Source organism: Rhyacophila brunnea, unplaced genomic scaffold, assembly GCF_057557595.1.
Source record: "Rhyacophila brunnea isolate RB1 unplaced genomic scaffold, BYU_Rbru_1.0 scaffold_3, whole genome shotgun sequence".
Taxonomy (NCBI): domain Eukaryota; kingdom Metazoa; phylum Arthropoda; class Insecta; order Trichoptera; family Rhyacophilidae; genus Rhyacophila; species Rhyacophila brunnea.
The window spans coordinates 19,694,387-19,721,025 of NW_028232965.1; the positions used below are offsets into that span (position 1 = coordinate 19,694,387).

The window sequence follows — 26,639 nt, forward strand, 5'->3', positions numbered from 1 at the left end:
ATAGAGTTTTTCATTATGGCATGGTACTGTAGTACTGACATATGAGTCAGATATTGTTATGGAAATCCAAAGTCATCTAAATAATTACACCATTGTGGAGTTATGTACCTACGCTAAACATAAAACGACAATTATTGTATTACCTATTATAAATATATAAGTGGTGCGCATGTATATTTTTATATTTAATTATTATCATCGTACTTAGGCGTTTTCCCGAGATTCTTTTCACTCCATGGGGGCAGTATATAGACAAAACTATAGGAATATGCGCGTTTTTACCAGGTCGGTGGATGGTGGAGTCTACAGACAATTCATAGGTACATAACGCAGGTCTGAACAACCTGTTCGGGTATCTATGTCCGCAGTGTATGCGTTTTAGGTCTGCAAAGTTTTAGCGTGAGTGTTGGATACTTGGTGGCTCTTTCATTTGGGTACACTAATCTACCCAAACTACTTAGCATCAATCTCGTTAATCGAGGATCGAATTTTTTCTCCTGAATTATCAGTTATACAAAAATCACGAATTGATTGATATGTTGCTGTAAACAAAATCTTCTATCATATTTTTTTGTCAACATATTATATGTACATAACCAATCACACGCAAATTTATATCAGTAAATATTCTGCGTATATCTGACTAAATTACAGGCATACCTCATGAACGACAATGACTCATTAAGCGTTGCAATCATTTCAATAAATATTTGAATTAACTTATTAAAATATTCTCTTGTATATTTAATAGGCCCATGGACACAATTACATATATCTTACCTTGGTGTGTCCATATTTCATCAACACTGGAATGTTTGATGGAGTGTCCCCACGCCTGATGCCGATGCTAGAGCCAGAATACGTAGCAGAGTCCATCATCACGTCCGTCAAAAAGAATGAAGTCAACTGCGTCTTGCCAGACGCCTTCAGAGTGTTCCTTCCACTGAAATAGTAAGTTCATGATAAAATTTTAATCTTGGTTGGCCGAAAGAGCTTAAATTGGTAGATTGGAGAACTAACTAGAAAGCAGAAAGCGTAATATCCTGGGTTATAGGAAGCTATCCAAGTTATTTGTGTTCCTACAACGTTATCTCATTTTGCATACAAAATTATAAAAAAACTCATCATGTATTTGAATCAATAGTAGGTATATTTATTATATTTTTTTTTAAGTATTCTTCCCGCCAAAATGTCTTGGGAGCTGATGTACCGCGTGATGAGAGGACCCCAGACCATGATGGAATTCAAAGGGCGTCCAAGAGTAGCAGCAGGGTAGAATAGTGATACCTACTAAAATAATTTAATCAATAAATAATATGTCTGTAAATTTATTGTTATATTTAATTTTTTTAAATACAATCTCTCCCAACAATATTTTTAGTTATCTTATCATTATCACTCCATTATAATAAACATATACTTAGTAATGCATTCCTAAATGTGTAAGTATAATAATACTGTAGAGGTATGTACTACTGGCAGAAAAGCGTCCGAAGGCTTTTCGAATAGACCCAGTGACGTCCCGTGAGGGTAGGCAGGTGATGCATTGATTAGGGGCGGCAAATTATAAAAAGAGAAGAATGTAGGAACTAATACAAATGAAATAGGTATGTATATCTAACAATTGGCATACTTTGTATAAGCAAAAATGAAAGGAGGCGGAATTCTAAGTCTGTTTACTCAAACAATACATGCCAGGGTGCCAGCTCAAAGTTGCCTCCCCCCTCCAAATATTTTTTTTTGTGTTAATATGGAAAGTCACAGAAAAGTATACATATTCATAAACACAAAATTATGCTAATACTTTACCTATTAGATAATATAATATTTATTCTGAAAGCGGCTTGAAACGATCGATTTGTATTGATAGAGCACGGAAGTCCAAATATATTATAATAATATTTGATATCAAGGAAGAAAATTGACACGCCTTCAAAAAAGACTTTTTTACTATCCGTGAAACAAGGTCGAGACAAATTATTTTGTTGTTAAAATATTATACCCTTATGACACAGTTAATTTTATGGTGACTGGTTCTTGCATTTTTGGCGCCCCTTAAATCCTGCCGCACGGGTATACCGCACCCCTAACACCCCCGCTTGGGGCGCCCCTGATTATTTGTATGTGTATAATTATCTCAGTATGTAGGTGTAGAACTATAAGGTAGTATACAGGACGGAGAGAAGCTCTTTTGCTTTTGACTTACCTACTCAGTTGCTAATTGATCGTTTCAATTTAGGTAAACAATATATTAATTGATTAAGTACTAAATTTGTATATAGTTTCTCAAAAACAATTTATTAAGTAGGTAGGTACATTAATGATAGTAATGCATAATATACATACTTATATATTTTTTAAATCATTAACGTACTCGTAGTAAGTAATTATTAATAGGTAGGTACGTAAGTCGTAAAATAAATTCTAAATGCAATGTCAATTATTCATGATATTTTATAAAACTAAATGAACACATCGATTGCTGGATTCAAATATTTTCAACATATCTGCTGAAAACTCAAATGAAAATAATGGAGAGGTGAAGATTTTCCGGTGTTGATAATAAATAATTATCATAACATTCAGATTATGATTGTATGACGTATACCCTAACCATGAACTGTCTCTACGAGACAGCTACATATACTGACTTTAATACTAAACAAAATGCTTACAAAATATATTTAAAACATAAATATATTATTAAACAGTAGTTAATTAAGCAGTGTCAATTTTAAATACTTGGGTTGTACACAGGGCTCGAAATGGACCGGAGCGCCGTTCCGGTTCGTAAAATCCCCAAAATTATCGCTCCGTCTCGTGGATATATTAATTTGACCGTCTCAGCTAGATTTTCCATATAATATAAAAATCTAACACACTTATTTTAATAAAATATACATGCAATTAGATAACCGCTCCTGTTCGTAAAATATTCCATTTCGAGCGCTGGTTGTACATCACAGAAGATGGTAGTGATGTTACCTATCTACTTTATAAGGCGTAACATTACTATACTGAAAGACAAGTAAAGTTTTTACGTACGTAGGTAGGTACATATAATACTTTTTAAATGTAAAATGTATATTTGTTATAATTACATAATATAGGTTGTCACCTCCGAAAGGGGGGGGGGGTAGGTATTAGCGCTGGACCCCCCTGATGATGTAATGTCATGTCACGGTGATATCGTCTGCTGGCTTCTTTCGGGGACATGCTTATGTTGATTGACAACGCGGAATTATAGGCGAAAACAGGGCGTTTATTTGTCGGAATACATTTACAGTCAAGTAGTACAGCGTAGAAAATATTTAAAAAAAAAAAAAATTTAATTAAATTTAAAATGGCGGTGACGTCGGCGAGCGCGACGCTGCGGCCGACGTCACGCTCCTCGAGAGTTCGAAAACCGACTGACCCTATTAGGGGCTGGTAGGGCAGAGTAGGTAGTAATAATACACAACAAACAATTCACAATTATTCTATCTCTGAAAAATGTCAAAAACCGCCTCTGGCATAACATGTACCTGGCTTATTTCTGAGAATTTCGCTCACCACAGAAATAGTCAGCTAGACCTTTTTTTATGTACCTGCTTTGAAAAGGGCTGTATTTCTTTGCTAGGTAGGTACATATTTTAAAATATTTGAACTAGGTACAAATACATATTTTTTTCAAGTAATCTCAAATCAGATATTCTAGGTGCTAGGTACATTGTATGGCTGGGAACTTTGCTTTCAATATTTCTGTAGGTAAGTGTACGAATTTAATACCTATTGGTCAAAATTGGATGAAGGCTAATGTAGGTAATAATATTAAAAAAATGATATTAATAATTACTATTTGCTTACGGGCTAGATATTTGCCTCGTAGTCGATCTGTTCATGTTTGCATGAATCAGCCCAATGATGATTCAGGCCTCATGGCCTTGGATCCTCTGAGGATGCCATGGTTTAGGCGGTATCAAGCGACCTCTCTGGGAAAGGCCCTGAACCGTAATTGGGCTGATTAAGATCGACCACGATACAAAGTTTTTTAGCGTGTGTAACTGGACAAGGCGGCCGCTTGATATGTGGGTGGTTGCATCTCCTGCGTTAAAGGATCGAAGCCCCTCCGAACCGTCGGTGGCCGGTCAAACTGGTAATACAGCACTTTGACGCCTCGCGGTCAGTGGTTCCACAGTTTTCCGGACCTACCATAAGGATGCTGAGAGAGGAGGGCGTCGCGCCCAGCCTCTCTTAACGCCGGTCCGAAGATCGAACGACACTTCACCTAGATGCATACCACGCGACCACTTTTTGATTGCTTGCTTGCCATGCCTCCAGTTACACACACTGACAGGCAATTTTACATGAAAAAAAAAACTATGCTAACAAATAATTGACACAGGCTAAAGTTTTTTTTTTACACAGGCTTAGGTTACTAGGTATAAACTGACGCTAAATGTTGTATATTTAAACTGACTTTACACCACATTCAAACACAAACACTATTTGAAACTACCTAACCTATGACGCTATGCTACGGCTGATTGAGGATGCTGCTAGGCTGCTCGCTTTGCTGCTGGAGGCTGCTTTTCTCTGCTGAAGAAGGCTGCTTGACTCTTCCAAAGTGTGGTAGATGACGCGCTGGTGGCGTCGACTACGCATTTTGGTGTCCCGTGTCTGGGCCAGGGCTGATTCCAAGGCTCGCAGACAGTTGGAGCCAGGAACTTCCTCGACGTATCCGTCCGTGGGCCAGGGTCGACTGATGATACATCTGGTCGGGGAAACATCGAGAGTCCTTGGTTTTGAACTGGTCTGGCGTGCTGTTATTCGGCAGCATCCTCGTGCGTGATTACTGATGATGCACGATGAGTCGGCCGGCGATAGTTTCCCAACTGCGGCGGATCCATGACAGGCGGCATCTTGAAGGCTTGATGATTCTGCTTGCTTGCAAGTTGAGCGCCACCAAAGGTCGAGCCTCTGGACGCTGTACTGTTTCACACAATTCCACCCGCTGCTTTCTCTTCCGGTTGCCAATAAATCGCTTCTCAGGGGTTGGATTCGGGCGAAAAAATATCCGCCTACCTCCTAATCGTAGACGATCACGATTAGGAGGCGTATGCCCCACGTTCCGGGGCCAAATGTCACCTCCGAAAGGGGGGGGGGGGGTGTAGGATGATGCGCTAGACTGGTTCATCCTGTTCTCCGTCCAAAAAATGCGAAGCATTCGGCGCCAACACCACATCTCAAAGGCATCAATTGCCTTTCGTTCTCTTGCCTTCAGGGTCCACGACTCAACTCCGTATAGAAATACCGAGAACACTAGGTAATGTATGCACAAGCATCATTTTTGTGGCAATCGAAATTCCTCGATCCTTCCATTATTATAGTGGTGAGGCGTGACATCGCATTTTTTGCAATCTGTGTGCGCCTTCTTATTTCCGCTTCGCATCCGCCCTTTCCACTGATGGTCGATCCCAGATATACAAACTCGTCGATTATTTCGAGGTTTTGGAGTGTACTTGGTGTTGGTAGAAGGTTGGCCCAATCAACAACCATTAACTTGGTCTTATTCCTATTAATAAGGAGGCCGTATTTGCGACTCTCTTCCTCTACCCGGTGTAGCAGCTCTGTGAGTTCTCTTTTATCAGCAGCGATTAGTGTGGTATCATCTGCGAATCTTAAGTTGTTTATTTTCTGGCCACCAATTGTTATTCCGCCTTGCCAATGATCTAGGGCTCTTCGCATTATATGCTCTCCATATATTATATTGAATAACCGGGGAGATAAAACACATCCCTGACGAACTCCCTTCTCGGTTCGGAAACTCTCAGAAAACGCACTATGTACTCTTACCTTTGTGTGGCTATTGTTATATAAGTTTTTGATAAGACAGGTAAGGTGTGATGGAACTCCCATTTCCAGAAGTACCTTTCACATACATTTCCATCTTACGCAGTCGAATGCCCCTGATAGTCAATAAAGCATTACATCATAGGGGATTAAACTCTCTGCATTTTTCAATTAGTTGCCTGATGTTCAGAATTTGTTCTTGAGTTCCCTTGCCCATAACAAAACCTGCTTGTTCCTTGGGTATTTGTCGGTCGATGAAATGCTGCAGACGTCTGCTGACTATATGTAATAAGATCTTGCTTGCATGTGGAATAAATGAGATTGTTCGATAGTTTTCACATTTACGTGAGGAACATTTTTTGTGCAGGGGGATCAAAATTGACTGTCCAGTCCTTGGGCCATACACCACTTTTCCAGATCATGTTGCATAATTGATGTATGATTATTTTTCCGTCATCATTGACCTTTTTTAAGGCTTCTGCGGATATGCCATCGCCACCTGGTGACTTGTGGGTTTTTTAGTTTCTATATCGCCTCTTTCACTTTACTAAAAAGTATTTCAGATTCTTGCTCATCGATACGTACGTCAACAACCTCACCATCCTCTTCTGTATCTCTGTATACTAGGGCTTCACAATATGTTTTCCACCTTGCCGTGACCCTATCCAATTCCATAAGTAGTATGCCGTCCTCTTCCTCGATGGCCCAGTTCATTTTCTTGAAATCTCCAGTGATTTCTTTCACTTTTTGGAAAAGATCGCGAGTTTCTACTCTGACAGCATGGGTTTCGATGTCTTCATACTTATTTCTGAGGAAAAGATTCATGTCCCGCCGACAGAGTCGCTGAACAACTCTGTTTTGTTCAAAATACCTTGCATGTTGTGTAGTTGAATTAAGTCCCTTATTTCTATGATCGGCTCTTGTTTGTATGGCCTCCCATCAGCGCTCGAAATGGAAAATTTTACGAACCGGAGCGCTCGATGATTTTACGAAAATATTAACATAGTTATCTAAATTTATATGTATTTTATAAAAATAAGTATTTTTTTTTTGTTTTATGGCCGATCTAGCTCAGACGGTCAAATTATTTTCCTACGAGATTTTATTAATCGGAACGACGCTCCGGTGCGTTCCGGTTCATTTCGAGCCCTGCCCCTTATGTTTCATCAGATATCCGGATCTTGCGCCGTTTCGGATGTTCCTTACTGTTATTGAGTTTCTGGACATCCTCCATCGCGCATAAGGTGGCTTCCTTCAACTTATTCCATGTTGTTTCGACATTATCGCGGGGGTCTACGTATAGTGATGCCATTTTACGATTCACCTCCTCGCTAAATTGCGATGGAATATGATAAAAACATTCAATTGTCGTTCATTGAATCATGCAGGTGCCGATGCAGTGCAGTTCAGCGTTGTTGTTTTAGTGATTACGGCAGATTTTGCCAACTGACAATGTTCGTTTAAACGTTCAAAATGTGCTACGGGATGGGAGCACCAGTCTGATAACATTTTAAACACCAAGAACGACGATATTACATACTTTTTTCCCGTAGCGGCAGCCCGTGACACCAAGCGACAAGCACCGTGACATGCACCTCAATGTGGGTCGCCCTTAATGGTTTTGTGACACCGCCCTTCTTGTTAAAGCCACTCTCTAAATTAGTTATCTTCTTTCCATATTGCTATGAAATAGTTTTGTTCGTACCCAAAAAAATCACAATTTTTACCCATTGCCAAGATTTGATATTTTGTGTCTGGCAAGTAGGGGAATTTTTACCTCAGGTCTGGCAACCACTATTTTGACATTTGACAACTTTGACGTTTGGGTATTGTTTACGTTATTATTAGCAATATAAGCATTGCTTTATATTTAGTGTTATTTGCTAGTGAGTGTAAATTCTCTCAATCATGGTGTATCTGCATTTCCCGTCTAATCTTACCGAAGAAGAATTAATGCTGCAAGCGAAATATCAAAAGTTAAAGAAGAAGAAAAAGGCCTTATTGGCATTAAAGGCGCCAAAACCAGAAGCAGAGAAGCCTATTTTACCAAAGCGTGCTGCTGAAGCGCGAGATGCCAGAGAGATAGCTAGGAAGCTCCTTAAAAGTGGAGCAATCCAGGCTATTAAAACTCCACCTCCAAGACCTGACCATGCCACATTCAAAAGACCTAGAGCAGGTGAGATATTTTCAAAAAGATTTTTTAGGCATTCCGGCCTAACAACGCGTAAGTATACTATTAGATTTTCATCGTCAAGATGTCTCTGAAATTACTGTACCAGCATCACCTTTTTATAGTCAGTAGTTGTGTGTCACCATACAAAATCATGGTAGGTGTACAAGTAAGCAAAAAATGTAAGTAAGTAAAAAAAAGGAAAAATTAAACCAGAACAACACAAGACAATACGTAATCATTTTTATATTTACGACGATTAATGTCTCAATAATAAGTAATTTCAACCCAGATTAAGCTCCTGTAAGGATAGTGAAGGACAAATGCTGATCGAAAAGGAGGACATTACGGAAAGATGGAAAGGCTATTTCACAACACTTTTAAATCAGGCTTATAGTAATGATCACGAGGAAACGGAAGAAGTACTGTACCACACTGCTGAGGAATTTATTGATGAGTCTACTCTGCCTGAAGTAAGAAGAGGATTAAGAACGCTGAAAAACAATAAAGCACCTGGAACCGACAGGATAACAACCGAGCTGATAAAGAGTGGTGGCCCAACACTGGAAGCAAATATCCACAAGAAAATTCTCAATATTTGGGTAAAAAAAATTACCTTAGGAATGAAAGATGGGTATAATTGTGCCTGTTCTGAAAAAGGCAGACAAAACAATGTGCAATAACTACAGAGGGATCACAATTCTAAACGCAGCTTATAAAGTTTTCTCATCTGTACTGTATAGCAGGTTAATGATCTATGGTGAGGAAATCCTGGGAGAATACCAATGCGGCTTCCGACCAAATAGATCCACCATAGATCACATCCATCTCATGAGGCAAACTATGGAGAAAGCGCACAAATGCAACCTGACACTCCACCACCTGTTTATTGATTTTAAACAAGCTTTCTACAGCGTGAATAGGAATAAGACGCTGCAAAGCCTAAAAATACTGGGAATTCCCTTAAAACTAGTAAGGCTAATAAAGACCACACTGACGGATACTCAAGCAGTTGTCAGTGTGCAAAATGAAAGCTTCAAAATCATCATTGATTAGGTAGGGTTTAATTGAATTTTAAAAACTAACAAACACTATCTACACTTTGTAGTCTTAGTTCAATGAAAACCAATATATTTTACTGACAAAGTTTAGTGTGCACTATTTATGTCGGAACCTAACAGCCTATCGCCACTGTTAGACTGTGTTAGGTAACATGACAATTGTGCAAAACTGACATAATTAAAAGTCTTAACATGCAAATTGTCTTTTCTTAAAATATTTAATCAATCAGTGTAATGGTGCTTCATTCAAATATAAATGAATCTATATAATATTTTACTGTTGAAATTGGTATCATTTAATTTGTTAGTTTTACTAGTAGTTTTAATCCATAACTCATTTTTTTGTTGCTTGATCTACAAATGCATAAAGCGATCTTACTAAATAGTAGCACGATAGACACAGAAGAGAAAATCACGCTGTATTACGTTGAAAATATACTTATCCTTAAAATAAATAATCAATTATACCTCGTTTACACGTGCATGGATTTACTGCTGTCACTTCGTATTATCGTGGTCATAACAAGAAAATGCATGTGTAAACACGTATTATCATGCAAGTTACAAGATTGCATGCATGGTTCAAAAAAGTTCAGAAGCTTCTGAATTTCCACGCAATAATTGGTACTTGTGTGGTGGGTGCGCATGCGCAGTAGAACGATAGTGGCGAACCTACCGGAAGAAATACAAACTACACCACAAGAAGTTTACGGATTACCTACGAACCTGTCAAAAAGCACCATACAATATTCGCGTCTCGCTTACGTTTGAAAAATGAGATTTCTTAGTGACTTTGATGTGTAAACAGTTATTATCGCGATATTTTAAAATACACACTATTGGTGCAAGTAAATCCATGCACGTCTACAGGCGCTATTACTTATAGAAGAATATTATATTGCCTAAGTGGAGACTGACTTCAGGGGAATATCCAGGGAAAATAAATCGCCAGTATTCGAGCCACTTTTCCGTAAATATCAGAGTGAATTATTTCTGTGAATAATATAATTATAATACCTATACAAAGTAGGCAGGTTTAAGGATTTAGGGAATGGGATAAAGAGGCCAAACACAAAAAAAATAAAAAAACTATTTGTGCGATGCAGAGCGAGCTTTATTAACTTAGCAATAAACATCATCGAGAGTTGCTAATTTAGGTTGACTTAGTTGGACATATCTTGGCCATATTTTAAATGGTTTCGTTCAGGACCACTGTTTTTTTCTGTAGATTTACTGCCTGCTATATTATTACGTATGGAAACTGTAGGCGATGCTATCTAAGTAACCGATATTGGCCTCTTAAAGATAGGCACATATCTTCGGGACCTACGCTCCTAAGTGTGGTATGTATCGCGCTATAATATTAATATGAGTCATCACTGTCATCCTCAATAATTGTATTTAGTTAAAGAATATGATTTATGTTTTTATTAAATTTTTTATCGCAGGACCTTCAAATCAGTCGAGTGTCCACGTCCCTGAACCCGCCACTTGATATATCTAAGTATTTTATAGTACATTGATCACTATCTGTGTATTATTCTTCTATTCAATTGTTATAATAATTTACTTCCATCCAGTCTTTCGACACTGTCACATGACATTTTTTTGATTGTGAATTTTTTATATTTACACTTTAGAAATCCAGCTGTAAATTAATAATGATGATGGTCTATATTTGTTCAGGCCGAGAGAGGCAGATAAGTGGACCAGGGCCAGAGCGGGGAGCTGCTTCTTATCAGCCGTTCAGTGCTGCACACGACCCTCCCGACGACAAAGCTATGCCACGTGTCAATAATCTCTATGACTCCTTTGTTGTTGCAAGAGATAAGTAAGTATGATGATGTCTATTTAGTATAATTTCTTCTCTCAGTTGACTGCTTTGAAATGGCATCCTTGATTGATTGCGTTGTCGTTTCTGACCTACTTATAATATTGGCTCAAAATATGATTAGGTATATAATTCTAGTTCATACAAAAAGTGATCCTGGAATTTTGGGATTACTTTTATTTGATTTTTCACAAAGAATCATGACGATTTTGTCGACTGAATAAGTTTGTATGAAGTATAAACTAAATCATCAAGTGTCACTAAATGTCAGTGGCGAAGGGTGGAGGTAGGCTGTTAAGATTCGCTATAAATAGTGCACACTAAACTTTTTTAGTCATATGTATTTGTTTTTATTGAACTAAGACTACAATTTACAGATGTTGTTAGTTAGTTTTTCAAAATCAATTAAACCCTGCCTAAACGAAACCATAATAGTTTTGGTCTAATTTGGGAAATACGACAAAATTATGCACACTCTTTCATTTATAGTTATTTGTTTTAGTTGGATTAAAAATACACATTACATATATTATTGGTTATTTTTTTTAATTCATTAAGCCCTGCCTAAATCAAACTATATTAAATAAAAAATATTATTCTATTTATAAAATATTCAAAGTTATGTATGATTTAATTACATAATTTTAGATATTTTATAGATAGACATGTATTTTTGACTATTATCTATTATGGCTTGGTTTTTCAGGGTTTAATTGAATTTTAAAAACTAACCAACACTATCTGTAAATTGTAGTCTTATTTCAATGAAAACAAATATGTATGTCTGAAAAAGTTTAATGTGCACTGTTTATGGCGGATCTTAATAGCCTACCTCTACCCTTCGCCACTGCTAAATGTAAGATGTCTAATCTAGTTTTTGCTAATTTAATTTCATACGTCAGTAGTCAGTACTAGATATTAAAAAAATATTTTTTGATAAAACATCACCAGCTTTTGTCTAATCCTAGGATTGGAAAAATACGAATCGTGATCCTGGGATTTAAAATTCTGTCCAGGATTACAATCACTAGTTGATATATTTGGAATGTCCATAAATTTTAAATCTTTTAATGAGAGATTACTTATAACATATTCATAGTAGATTTTTGGGTTGTCACCGCTGTTGTTCTTCCTTTTTCTTTTCTCAACATTTCGGGCTCATTGCAGAGGCTTTTGTAGGAATGAGGTTAGGGAATGAAGGAGGAAGTGGTGACAATACAAAGATATATTACGATAACAAACAACCGTGAAAGTCTCAAACATAACCTATATGACATAATGGGTAATTCTGCATCAATATTGTTAAAATCACAATTTCATTGATATTTGTTTTGGTTTTCAGAGAAGAACGTGGTGATTCTCAAAAAACCAAAACTGGCAATACCGTATATGTAGCAGGTCTGAAGATATCTGAAGAATTCCTCAGAAAGACAATGGGAACCTATGGAACGATAATAAATATATCAATGGAAATTGAAAAACACAGGTCAACATAATTAAATTATATTGAAAGTAGTGTAGAAATATTGAAAAATATTTACATCGCATTTTAACATAATATTATTTTTATTAATTACTATGTGTAAACTGTGAAGCATTTGCATTCATACACATTCAGTTTGGTAGTCTTTAAGAATATTATATCTTTATCATTATTATTATTATTATCGGCGGCTCTCATGGTGCAGTGCGCTGGCCTTCCATCACGGAGTTCTGGGTTCGATTCCCAGTGAAGTCAAAATATATTTACATAATCTAATATGTAAATTCCTCAAGTCTGGGAGTTTTACTACTATTATTGGGCTTCACGGCCTGTTATGGTGTTTAATAAAGAAACAAATATAAAAAAAATTATAAGTAAATACTTACTCTTTGCTTCAGTTAACAGGGTTAATTCAGATAAGATTTTTTTCCCTCTAATTATTGGTTTACCCTATATACAAATATTACACGTTGACCACTGTCATGTGCGAAGCATCAAAATAATTTGTGTACATCAAAAACTATGAACGCATAAAGATATCCAAAATTAGCTGAATCACCTGATTGATCTATGTGATATAATATCAATGGTTAATGCACCTAAAGCCCAATTAATACATGAGGTGAATTAATGTAGATAATAACTGTGTATTGTCCACTTACAATAGTGAACATTAGTAGTCACATAAAAATATTTATATTTATTTAAATTATAAGTATATTCAAATCATGCATACTCCTAATACTCAATGGAAGGTGGTTATTTTATTCATAAGCAGAAAATAAATATTTGTTTGAGGGGGAACAATGGTCCAAATCATTAATGAAAAAGTTACAAGCTGTAATAAAACTTCAACTTTCTAATATTTTTTTGCTATTAAATTTCATTATGGTTATTGTTTCTTTGAATGTGTCACTGTCAAAAATAATTTAAGTACATTTATAGAATATTCCACACGGTTATGTTATTCCAGGGGCTTTGTGACATTTGAACGATCCGAGGCAGCTCAAAGAGCAATTGGTGAATTGGATGGGCAGACTTCTGGTGGAATTCAACTTGTGGTAAATAAAATTATTATTTTCACCATTATATCTCATCTAGATTGAGATGTTTGATACAGATAAGATTTTATTTTGCAATCGCTACTTGAGAACCCCTTATGCACCAAAATTGTACATTGACTCGGTATTATCTGTTTGGGCATTCCTCAAGTTAGCTGCATCTGAGAATATGAATATGAATAATATACTAAACAATGTTATGGTGAAACTACAACCCATTTGGAAGAGTGAATACATCGCCAACGTAACAAAAATGGGTCTAGTAAAATCTATTGTCTTCCCATTCCAATTTGAATATAAGCCGATACTTGGACAGTAAGGCAAAAGAAAGACAGAGATTAGATACATTTTAAATGTGTTGCTAGAATCTGAAGTTACCTATACTGAACTGTCTAAATTTTTGGTGAATAGCCCACAGGGAGGATGAGAATCTAGCAAAATTCTTGGTATTTGGTCAGGTCGAAGGTCAGGGAGAATGAGGAATAATTTCCTCTAGACGGATGGACCAAATCAAGATTGTCACAGGTTTATCACTGACACAGGCCCTACATGCCACTGGATGCCGAGAGGGGTGGAGCAAAGCTGTAAAGAAGGCTGCCAGGCAGCCAAATCCTCCATGTCACTATTCTTAGTCGAAGATAAAGAGGAGTAGAAGTTGGCTACATAATAACAAACTAAATTTGGCTGTACACCACCACATACTATTGGGCAACAATGATGTTGAATGATGTAACAATGAAGCAAATGTCAAAAACTGTGAATGCATAAAACTTATATATGAAAATAGTGTCTTTTAGGATGGTATGTATTTCAATGTTTGATAGAAACTAATATCATATTTTATTATCGATATTGCAGGTGACTATGGCTCGAAGACAGCCGCAAATGGAACGAATTAATGAGGCGTCTTCTTCATCGGCTTGGAGTACTCTCGCTGCTTCTCAATCACAAAAAGGTCCTCACCGGGACGGAAGAAGTTTGGTTAGCTATGAAGACATGCTGTTCTAAAAATAATCTTTAATTTAATAACCCTAACTATTTCTGCCGTTCTATGTCCCATGTTTACTCACATCTCCACTTTCAATGTATAGGTATTCATATTAATAATATGTAAAATATAGAAATGAGATTTGTAAGTCATCGGTTTTAGTTTTTTGTTAAGTTTGCTCATTAACAATGAACTTTTTCAAAACTCTATTTTTATCTGTCTATCCAATGTCGTACCCATATGTTATATTTTAGTTTAACGATAGTTTATAATAAAAAGTAATTATGAAATTATAAGATTTGTTTTAATTTCTAGTAAATTGCTTTGAGTTGAATTTTGTATGGTACATATTGCTATTTTTTAAATTGGCTCTATAATCCAGCAACCTATTTACTCAAGCTATTAGATCCAAACACAATATTATGTTCTTGTCATATGTGGAATTTGATAACACGACCACTAGGTTTAACTGGATGTAGGCCGGCCATAGAAAATGAGCGTATTGTACTTTACACTCATTATACTAACCCTGGTCGAATGTTGTAAATAATTTAATATATTGTACACACATTGCCATCTCTTGGAATCATGGTGAAATACTTTACAAAATACAAGTCTTGAACTCAATTTATTTTCAACCGGTTAACTGCCGAAAGCGTCTTTACGCGCTGTAATTACACCAATTCTTACGTTAATTACAATCTATTAACTAATTGCGGCATAGAAAGGATAAAGATACAACTGCAGTCCATTTTATATACATTGAGAAATTCTTATATAAATATATAAATATAGAGCCTAAAAGTATGAAAGTGAAGCAAAGTTATAATGAATATACAGAAATATTCATGGGAGTAAATGAGTTTTCACTCGCATTTTAAACCTTCTTACTTAAATTTCTGATTCACAGTATTAATTTTAACGTAACTATATTTTTTATTCAAGGAATAAGTCGCAAGATTTAAGAATGCTACATTCTTAAATCTTATGACTTATCCATTGAATAAAAATCTAGTTTAATTAAAAATTATTAGCAGGTGTAAGTACGTTAAGACTAGAATTTTGAGAGATCCTGACGCTTGCTAGAAATCAAAGACCTATCGTTGTTACTTAAAAACTACAAAATTAGGTCGGTAATGCTTCAGTCGAAATATATATTAGTAATTTTGTTGTCATTAGGAATGGCACAGATTGCTTAATTTGTAAATCACGTTGGTATGAATCCAACGGATACGGGTTTGAGTCCCTCGGCGTACTAATATTTTTTCAAAATATATTTTCTAATGGGTATGTTTCTGAGGTGTCTCAAATTATGTATATTCAATAATGAAAATGAATCAAAGATGTTTTAAAATTTTATTTAACATCGTATAGACTGCTTTAAAGTTGAAACGGTACTTAAATGACATAATGACTCCTTTGTATGAACCAATTCAATATTTAATGCCAGTCTCATACAAATGGTTCCTGGATTATCCTTGCATCAAATTATATCAATTGGTCTGACCATGAAAGTTAAATTATATCAAGTGCATTCATTGTGCAGGAACGGTAATTTAAAGAGATTGATCGGCCTTTATTTGTTACTAACAGCTCCGTGCATCAGCTGAGTGATTACCAACCGGGGCTCTGTGGATTCGTGCCGGGGTTCCGCATGAATTTGTAACAGATTGTAAGCAATGTATGACTTGCCACCTTACTAAAAATAATTAAAACTTAGTCAAGAAATTCATGTGACTTAAGTCTCGTATTCACTAGGGAACAAATGAAACATGATGCTCAACATCTACGTCGATGTCTCAGGAACAATGTCGTGGAACATTTTGCTTGAACACACTAGGACTCGCATCAGTTGTCGCAGAAATGTCACCTAAAGAGGTTGTTTTGGTCAGTTTTGTGTACATATTTATTCTAACGAGTAGTTTATCGAAATGTAAGAGAAAGAAAAGGGAGTGGGTGCAGAACTACTTACTACAAAGAGAAGTGACATGTTGCGCACCCGTCTACACTCGCCAACATCTGATGCGCGGCCTGTGCGCTCGCTAGCGAACTGTGAGCATGCAACATGTCCCGCGTCACGTAGAAATGCTGTACTATTTTGCGTGCAACGTTGGGGGACAGTGCGCAATGTTGCAGCGTTACGTAGACTGTTGCTTGTCGTGTTGAGGGACATTTTGTCACCTAGTGAATACGAGGCTTTATTAATAAACAATGAAGCATTAGAATAGAATAAAATTTGCAAGCTTGGTTAGCTGATATTTGCGGACTGAGAAATCCTAGTAGATTGATGATTCCTAAATGTTATTTTATTTTGCTCTTAAAATATTGCAAAATGAGGCGTCTAATTACAAAAAGCGACAAGTCCACAATTCAATATTTTCGGGAAACAACGTTTTTATGTTTCAAGTTTCAATTATTTGCTTTAACATGAGATTATTTTTTCCGTTGTATTCTATGTTAAAATTAGAACCAAATGGCAATTTGTTTCAGGCGATAAACTCTTAAATGTGATAAATATAGGCAAAATAAAATTGGATGTAGCGCTATTTGTATCTCACTTTTTAATTTTCTCCGCATAAGGCACATATTTCCGTGGCACTGTCATGAGTTTACCAGATGCGACAGCATAGAAGACGCCCTTTTCAATATTGAACGTTCCCTTTTTGGTTGACTTAAACACGCGCGAAATCAACCAAGCTTTAAATAATATGAAACATGGACTTGACGCTTTTTGTAATAAATCGAGACTTAAAATATTTTTTTTCGTAGGGTTATGTCGCGTTTTGGAATTTATAGATCAATACATATTGTGTAAAATTATACAAAGAATACGAGCGTATTGTTTTCTTGATTTTGACCAAATGTGGACTTATCGCTTTTTGGAATTAGACGCCTCAAATCATGAATAATCTTTGGTACAACCAGATGAACCAAAATGAATAGATACCAAATACGTATTGTCACCTCCGAAAGGGGGGGGGGGGTGTAGGTAAATGCGCTGGACCCCCCTGATGATGAATGTCAATCGTCAAGTCACGGTGGTATCGTCTGCTTCTTTCGGGGACATGTTTGTGTTGATTGACAACGCGGAAGTACAGGCGAAAACAGGGCGTTTATTGTTCGGAATATGAATACAATAAAGTACAGCGTACAAAATATTTAACAAAAAAATATTTAAAAAAAAAAAATAATTAAATTTAAAATGGCAGTGACGCCGGGAGCGCGGCGCCACAGCCGACGTCCTCAAAGACCAAAACCCGAATGACCCTAATAGGGGCTGGTAGGGCAGAGTAGGTGGTAATAATACCCAACAAACAATTCACAATTATTCTATCTCTGAAAAATGACAAAAACAGCCTCTGGCATATGTACCTGGCTTGTAAGTAGGTACCTCAGGTCTCATATTTCAGACCTTTTCTAGGTACATGCTTTGGAAAGGGGCTGTGAATTTCTTGGAATTATTACTACCTTCTGCATTTCTTTGCTTGTTAGCTACATATTTTGAAATATTTGAACTAGGTACAAATACATATTTTTTCAAAGTAATCTCAAATCAGATATTCTAGGTGCTAGGTACATTGTATGGCTGGGAACTTTGCTTCCAATATTGGTCAAAATTGGATGAAATGTAGGTAATAATATTAAAAAAAATGATATTAATAATTACTATTTGCTTACGGGCTAGAAATTTGCCTCGCAGTCGATCTGTTCATGTTTGCATGAATCAGCCCAATGATGATTCAGGCCTCATGGCCTTGGATCCTCTGAGGATGCCATGGTTTAGCTGGTATCAGTATGTGATAATGGAAACTGTGTATTGAGATCATACGTAATAATTCCTGATATATTGTTGTATTGTGTATGTATTTTTATCACTCATCTCTTCAAGCTGTTCAATATTTGAGAATAAGATTCGCTCATCTCCACGTCAATAGATTGATAAAATCTTAGGTAGGTACTTACCTACATGTATGTATAATATAATTTAAGTAAAGTGAAAATGTTTGTAATTATTTCATCTCTGCAATTGTAATGTGTCAACCAATCATGGGTTCTCTGAGATTTAATGAAATATTTTAACCGCTCCTCCAACCAAAAAAAAGGTTGGAATTCAATGCATCACCCACTAACTGGAAGAGTTACATTCATTGCTGAGATTTATTATATTAACTTGTGACGTAATGTGATTTTTGTTGAGATTAAGCATTCTTATATTATTGTGTAATTGAAATTGCGCAATAGTTAATACGAAGCTTGCAAGGAAGAAGACATATTTTAAATAGAGCATGTCAGAGACTGTTGGGATTACTATCCATCTGGGATTATATATGCACGAAATTATTTTATAGTTTCGTTTTATAAAAGTTGAAGCTGTAAAAAATCCATTGGTAATATTAATAAAAATGGAGTGACTGTCTTTCTGTCCGTTTGTTCGGTTATAATTTAAAAAACTACCTACTGAAACAATATTGATGTAACATACACAGTTTATAGACTACACTGTTGCCATCAACATAGTAGATTTTCATCTCGATTCTTGGTATTTCGAAAATAACACACTTGCAACAATATAAGGTAGGCATTCGTAGACAAGCTCACACCCAGATATCAAACAGTATAATAATATGAATCAGTCTAACTTTTCTTTCCATATTTTACACGGAGGAAGTCATGGGTAATCGCTAGTGTTAAATAAGATTATAATAAGCAATAAGATAAATTCAAGTTAATTCATATTAATATGAATATAATACAAAATAGTATGGTAATTTTATCAAACAGACCATTTAAAAAAATGGTTTTTTTTTACCAACTGCTCTTTTGATCAACATAAAATATTTAATTAACTATTTCTTTTATTCAACAAATAATTCACAAGATTTAAAAATGTACCATAATATAATGATAATGCGCGGACGGGAGCGTAAATCCAAGAGATGCAGGTTCGATTCCTGCCGGGTGGTTTTCTTTTTTCAAAAAGATTTTTTCTATTGGTTATAATATATTTTCTCAGAGGTGCTTTTCCAAATTATGTATGTTCAATAAAACATTTAATTATTTAGCATTCAAGTATCATATTTTTATTCAATCATTATAATGTTATTGTGTTATATAAGTAGTCATTCCACTTCTAAAATGTTGTAACTATGATTTATTACTTTAAGTTAATCAAATTTGAAGATAAAATACAAACATATTCATTTTTAGTATGGAAAAATAAAATTCTGGGTAGAAAAGGCTCAAGCCGATTAATAAAATATACCAATGGCTACAGAAGTCGACTAAAACTACACATATATCATATTAAATCTAGTAATAATTCAGAACTATTTTCGCAGAATGCACTAAATAACTAATGGGATTTAAACTGTCAAAACCTTATTAGGTACTTCGACATTAATACTTTTCTTCCGATACAATATCAGTATCGATACTATTTTGTTGGATCATTCAAAAACATTTCCATAGTTGTCATATTTATGTAAATGCTGATTGGTGGTTACCACACATTAGAATTTTTGCAATATTTTAGACATTATTATGATCAGTCAATGTTTTTTAACCCATAGGTAACGAAATTAATATAAATGCTGTGAAATGGGAGCGATTAGACCAATGCTATTTACAAAACTTTTTGTCCCTAATTATAGTTTTGTTGAATCGACATCTTGCATAATCATATAAATTTAGTATTATATAAACTTACAACATTTAAAAAGTATAAATATTTCGATATCGTGCTTACAAGTTGCAAGTATCATTACTTTCATTCTATACGATACCGATACCAAGTATTGATAGTTTTCTTATAACGACCCTAACTGGGATAGCCTAGAACAGTGATTGATAATGGTTGAAAATTATTATCCTTGACATACATTAATGAAAATAGGACTTGAAGGAGAAGGTTAGTGTTCAAATTTCAAATCAAATTTAATGAAATGAATGTTTCATTTCACTTAAATAATATCCACTTATTTTGACAAAAAATGTGCTTGTTTGCTTTGTTTTTCCTTGACCTGTATATTTATAGAAAAGGGAAAAACCAGAATGAAAATACACAAAATGCTTTTTGAAAATTTTGTTAAGTATCGACAATAATTTGTTATCAAGGAGTACAATTATCAATAAAATGAATGCACCTTGGGAAATTTTCACTTTGACACCATAAAAGTAAAAAATATAAAGGTAAGTATATATAATTACCATTCGTTATAAAAATAATTACAAAATATAATTACTGTCCTATTATAAAAAATTGACAATATATATATATATCAAATCGAACATCAATCTTGTGACCACACCGAAATTAGATTAGATTTAAATATAAAGGATTTCAAGTTATTCCATTTTTTTTAGAAAAATCGATGTTTTTTAATAATACTTAAATATAATAATATAATAATTAAAACTATGAACTATTAAAAAATATCAAATTTTCGCTGCATAAGAGAAAACTCAAGTATATAACAATACTATATAGTAAATAATAAAATAGGATAAGTACATTAACGAAGTTTATCGTTAACTCTAAATAAAAATTATATTTTTTAATGTTTTTAGATAAGGTACGTATTAATAAATTAAAACACTATTTAAAATTGCAAGCTTCGTATTTTTCCGCTAGATGCCTCCGGTAGATCGAGCATTCGCCTTTATGACGGAAATGCGACATTTGAATTTTAATACAATTCACTGAATATGTTACCTAAAATGGCAATGAAAAACATAATAATAGATGTATTAAAAAATAACTAAGTATATTTTTTTCGATTCCCTGAGAAGGATTATGATAAGTCATCCGAGCTGCCAAATTCAAAATTACTATTAGAAAAGTCCCCTGTGACTCAAAGATTTTTCTTCAAAAAAAAAATATTGCTTTAGGTCCGAGATTAATGAGTTTTTCGAGGGATCTCGTCTTACATGTTTAGTGGTGCGATTTTCACACACTGCTTGCATGACGATAATTCTAGCTACAAGATAATAACAACACTGTTAAGAATTTTATTTCTCCGACTTTTCATTATCACTGCCCATATTTATTAAAGTAAGTAACAGTTAGTGTTTTCAAGATTCACGTGTGGTCTAGTATGGAATTTCATTAAAGATTTCTCAAGAAATTAGAGTCTCAATATAGCATAATATTAAAATGTTCTCGAAAAACAAGAATATTTATTAACTAAACGAAAGTTATCATTTAGCCCTAAGTCCTCTATGTACAGGTTATGGATTTTCGGCTCATCTAAATATATATATATATATATATGTAATTTATTATTGATTATTAGCAGGTCATCCGGATCTCTATCTTCATAACAATATTTATTGTTGAAGATTTTTGATTATACTTAACTATTTTTTAGGGACTGTCTCATCGCTATCAACCGGTTCGTAAATAACTCACGATATAACATCCTATTCGCGCGAACTGACGGAATGCCACCACTGGTTATTAGGCAACAAAGTACATGCAATTGATCTTGAGTAGGTATGCACACAAAATTAGGGGTCGGCGTTGGAATAAATACGTTTGACAGAGCTAGGATGAAGCCTTTATAAATACATTTTAAAAGGGGTGGAATGAAGCCTATCAAAATTCATTAAAATTTGATGCCATCATTGCGTAAACCAGCGGCGGACGTATTTTGAATTCCATGGGATAATCTGACTCTTTAAATTACTAGAGTTCTAATCAATGACTTCTCGTAATTGTAAGTATACGATGCATTGCTTAAGGGTGGCGAATTGTGGAATAAATACTAATAGGTATTGTAATCAACTTTGATAGTACCTAAGTTGTTATTATGATGCAATATTAATTCAGGCAATAAACAGGGCTCTAAATAATGGAGCAAAGCGTACTGGTGCATAGTTCATGGTAAAATAACATATATGTACCTATATTTTTTCGCATATAGCGCTGACAACATTTGCATGCCACAAGTTTAAGGACTGATATTCCACTTGACCGTCGAGCTAGGTAGGCATACCATGAATAGATCTAATACACTTATTTTTATATAATATATCTAGGTGCCTACATATTATAAAAATTCCCTCCGGTTTATAAAAATTTTCATTTCGTATACTGCAATATGATTGTTCAAAAAAATGGATATGAATTGAAATTTTACTCTTAAAATAGTCGTGAAGATGTTGCTAATTTAACCATTCGTAGATCTTTCAGTTTACCTTCATAATAATAGAATATAAACCTCCATCTATCTGTGCAGGAGAAGATTTTTATCAACATCTTTAAATTAAACAAAAACGCATACCTACCCATTGGTTTTTTGGTTGAAATACGGTACCTAACTATCCACATACTTATCGGTGAATAATATTAAATATCTAGAGTTCGGTATCTACTCGTATAATGGTATAATCAGGGAACACTGCGTATAATATTGAAAACCCTTGCCTAACCCCTGGGGCAAACGTACAGATGTATCTATTTTTTTATTATCTTCATGCTTATTGATAATAGATTGTTTAAGTAGGTGGGTACTTAAAACATTACAAAAGAAAATACAATTAATTTTAGAGGTTTATTGTGTACTTAAATTGACCATAAAAACCTATAGGTAGAATATTGTTTACATGATAAAAAATACTAATATTGAAGTTCTGTTATACACCAATTTCGTTTACTTAATTAATATTTAGATTTCATGTTCGTAGTATTTTTTAATGATATTAAATTATGGCCCCTCATATCAGTGCGCTACTGGTGGATAGCAAAGGACGCATTTTGGTTACGCAACCAAATTGCAACTCGAAAAACGTTTTTTTTGCTGCCAGTCTTATTATGAAAAGCAACACGTTCAAAATTATTATTGCTACGCCAGTCGTAGTGCATCTTTGCATTAATAGTATTGATAATAAAATTTAGCCAATGCCGATATTAACTAAATCGTTTGTAAAATATTATTTAACTCACAGGAACTTTAAATATGAATAATATTAAATTTATTCGCTAGGTAGGGCCAATATGCTAGTGTGTGCGGTGGTTTGGTTTGTAAACAATAATAACAATAAAAAATAATATTAATGTTTGTTATGTCTCTTTAAAATATTAAAAATCTGATGGTTAAACGCACGCGTTCTACGCACGTGTTTTACGCACGTTAAAAATGCATCTGAATTCAATGTGTAAATTCGTCATAGGTACCTATGCTGTCTTCCGTCGTAGTGATATATATAAATAATTAATGATAAAATTTATGTGCGGTACCTAAATATTAATTAGCGTAAACTCATTTTATAAATTAATATTTTTTTTGATGCGGACTGCGCATATCCAAAACCCCTCCAAAATACGACCCTGCCTTATACGCATATACTACGCACGGCAAAAATACTTACGTTAATAGGCGCGTACTGACTGTGTGAGCAGCCTCGGGCATTTGCTTTGCAAAAATCGCTCCACGAGGCAGCTCACAACAAAACTAACGTCACGCGAGGCAGCCGCGCTCAGCACCTTTGAGCATCGATAAACCGAGAACGATCAGCCCCGTAACCACGCGAGGCTGCTCGCTCAGTCAGTACCTACGCACCTATTAACTTGCTTTTTTAATTTTTAAATAATGATACATTAAAACTCGTACACACCTATGAACCACGGCACTTGCGCACATCGCGCACACCCAACGAACGACCAACGAGGTCACCACGTACCATCTGGGTTTTTAGCGCACTGCATGAGCACTTAAACAATAGAAATACTAGGAATTACGTCATCATCCGCGAGGCCTGTTGGTTTAGCGAGATAGCGTGTTATTTAGCCCGCCAGCAACAATGAAATCCTTTACGTTTGCGACAAAAATCGTCAAGATGTGGGAGTGTTAGGTGTACGTATACACTTAATGTGAGCACGCCACAAATTCTACCGCAGCTCACGCTCGGCTCACCTAATGCTCGCTGGTGTTTACCGGCCATTAGACGTTTCATGTTTAAGTATATCTACGTATTCCACAGACAAACTAATATCGCTGGCTTGAACGTTGATGATTTTTTATTAATCACGTAGCATGCACGGATTTAACATTTGGTAACGGTGGCAAAGATTATGTACTTTGTTGGTAGGTACTAAATATTCAAAACCTCAAACTATATTCTTCCATGACCTATATGGATAAATAATTGTCCATAAAGTAACCGCAGACGATAGTTAGTTATCATCTTTACCTAATAATTAGGTAATGTTATTATCTATTGACTATAAAACAATAATTAACCAAACCAACGTCCCTAATACCTATGCCTTATCTCATTTTAAAAGAAAAAAATAGTTTTAATAATATTATATTGTAAATATACTACGCTCACCGTGGTACTCTTTAGGATACCTGTTAACAATTTCTAGTTGTAGTATTTAATAATTGTAAATAATCATCCAAGTAAAACTATCCATTATTCTCATAAACTGATTGATAAATGTCAACAATGATGGTAATCACCGCTGTTCTATTGTTAGGTGCCCGTAAATATTAGTTAAACCACACAAATCGTTAATTAGTTGACAATTCATTCACTTTGATTGTGAATTATCACAATGTTCATTATTTACCTTGGATTACTTTGTTCAGGTAGTTATCTCATCTTTGCTCAACTAATTAAATATTACATTATTTGCTTTTTTGTGGTTTTACTCAAATACAAAATGATAACTAATGTGTAAGTTGCATGTTTACTTATAAATTACTATAGACAATTTGTTATGTTAATTGGCTCTACAAACCGATGTGAATCTTGGCCACTTCTGAAAAGGATTTTTAGCAGATTTTTCTTAACCATTCGCCAATCCTTACATGTTATTGCATTGGATCCAAACATACATTGAAAAAAACAACAACAACATCCAAATTTGTGACACGCGGTGCTTGAACTCACGACCTATAGATTCAAAATCGGAAATTCCACCACAATATTACAAACGGACGCCTATAAACTATGGAAAAGTACGTCCTTAGTGAATTTAAACACAAATATAAATTAATTTTACATTATTATGTTTGGTTTGAGTATTGAGTCAAAAGGTATTTATTTATTTTAAAGTTAGGTACCTATTTTGAATTGTAAAAAAAGTAATTGAATTTCAAAACTAATGAAGCATACATGGATACAAATCATAATGCATTTCCATGGGAATGTTAATGGATTGATTTATATCAATTTATAAGTTTAGATTTCTGTACATGTTTATACTAAATCTCATTAGTATACATAGGCACTATTATATTATAATATTATCGAAATATTCTTTATAATCTTAACATTAGACAAATCTATATCGATTTTAAGACATTAAATGTCCTGTTTAATTATTTTTATAAAAATGATTTTAATTTGTTCACAGAAAATTATTACTAATGCACCGCACCGTTAATTCTAAAAAAATATCCAGTAGTTATTTAGATTATGCATGTACTTGGTTTTTGGTGCAATATTATTTATTAATGGATAAAAAACCAGAATCTACTGGTATTCATTCAAAATTCTAAGGTGGCCGATTAAACAATATCTGTGTAGTGAAATAACTATTCAATACACAATAAATTATTATTTGTAATGTTGTAGAGATTATTATTGTTTTTTCAATACCACAGTGAATAGATAATTGTTTCTATAGAATCTATCCGCGCGTACAATATTGTCCTCGCACACTTTTTATTCGTAGATCATTTATTCAAAAATTTCAGATCAGTGGCGAAAAGTGTCGGTTGCACGGAGGTAAACCGGTGAACAATAGACACTTCGACGATCAATGTGTTTTCATATAATATATTAAACGTACCTATAAGGGGTATTTTCGTGTTGTACGTGTTTCTTATATGTAACCTTTCTAAATAAAAACGCTTTATTTTTACATCCGCTCATTTTACACAACTTAAAAAAAACAAAAGAAGGTTGCAAATACTGTTACTTGCATAAAATTTATGTTTAGATTCTCAATTCAAAAGAATTGAAAAAAGGTCTCATTTATTCTAGCAATACAATATTATTATCATCTAGAAAAGCTGCTTCAAAGAAATTCAATTGCACATTTTCTCTTGGTATTTTTCGATAAATGTTTACATATATGTAACCATTCCAAATTCAAAACGCATTGTTCTAATATCCACTCATTTTATACAAGATTTAAAAAAAGAAAAACAAACGAATAGGTACCTATTATATCGTGGCCCCCACAAGTGGGGGGTTGACAGG

General features: G+C 34.6%; 2 protein-coding genes across 2 annotated transcripts in view; both read left to right on the top strand.

Moving 5' to 3' along the window:
* The window catches only part of LOC147068032 (short-chain dehydrogenase/reductase family 16C member 6), a 34,435-nt gene extending 33,068 nt beyond the window's left edge, over window positions 1-1,367 (top strand). The window contains exons 6-7 of the mRNA XM_085952654.1: window positions 752-951; window positions 1,174-1,367. Coding sequence (XP_085808780.1) covers window positions 752-951; window positions 1,174-1,276 — 303 coding nt within the window. The 3' untranslated portion in view covers window positions 1,277-1,367. The remainder of the gene's footprint in view (window positions 1-751; window positions 952-1,173) is intronic.
* Window positions 1,368-7,640: 6,273 nt separating this feature from the next.
* Nelf-E (negative elongation factor E) lies at window positions 7,641-14,720 on the top strand. Its single transcript, XM_085951989.1, has 5 exons — window positions 7,641-8,008; window positions 10,750-10,894; window positions 12,237-12,380; window positions 13,351-13,438; window positions 14,297-14,720. Exons 1-5 carry the CDS (start codon window positions 7,741-7,743, stop codon window positions 14,444-14,446), a joined length of 795 nt encoding a protein of 264 aa, XP_085808115.1. The 5' UTR covers window positions 7,641-7,740; the 3' UTR covers window positions 14,447-14,720.
* Window positions 14,721-26,639: the final 11,919 nt, after the last annotated feature.

Bases quoted from the DNA above. Each gene is read 5' to 3' on its own strand.
- Nelf-E (XM_085951989.1), top strand. From the start codon at position 7,741: ATGGTGTATCTGCATTTCCCGTCTAATCTTACCGAAGAAGAATTAATG. The intron at 10,895-12,236 runs GTAAGTATGATG...TTTGGTTTTCAG, and splicing joins TTTGTTGTTGCAAGAGATAA to AGAAGAACGTGGTGATTCTC. The intron at 13,439-14,296 runs GTAAATAAAATT...TCGATATTGCAG, and splicing joins CTGGTGGAATTCAACTTGTG to GTGACTATGGCTCGAAGACA.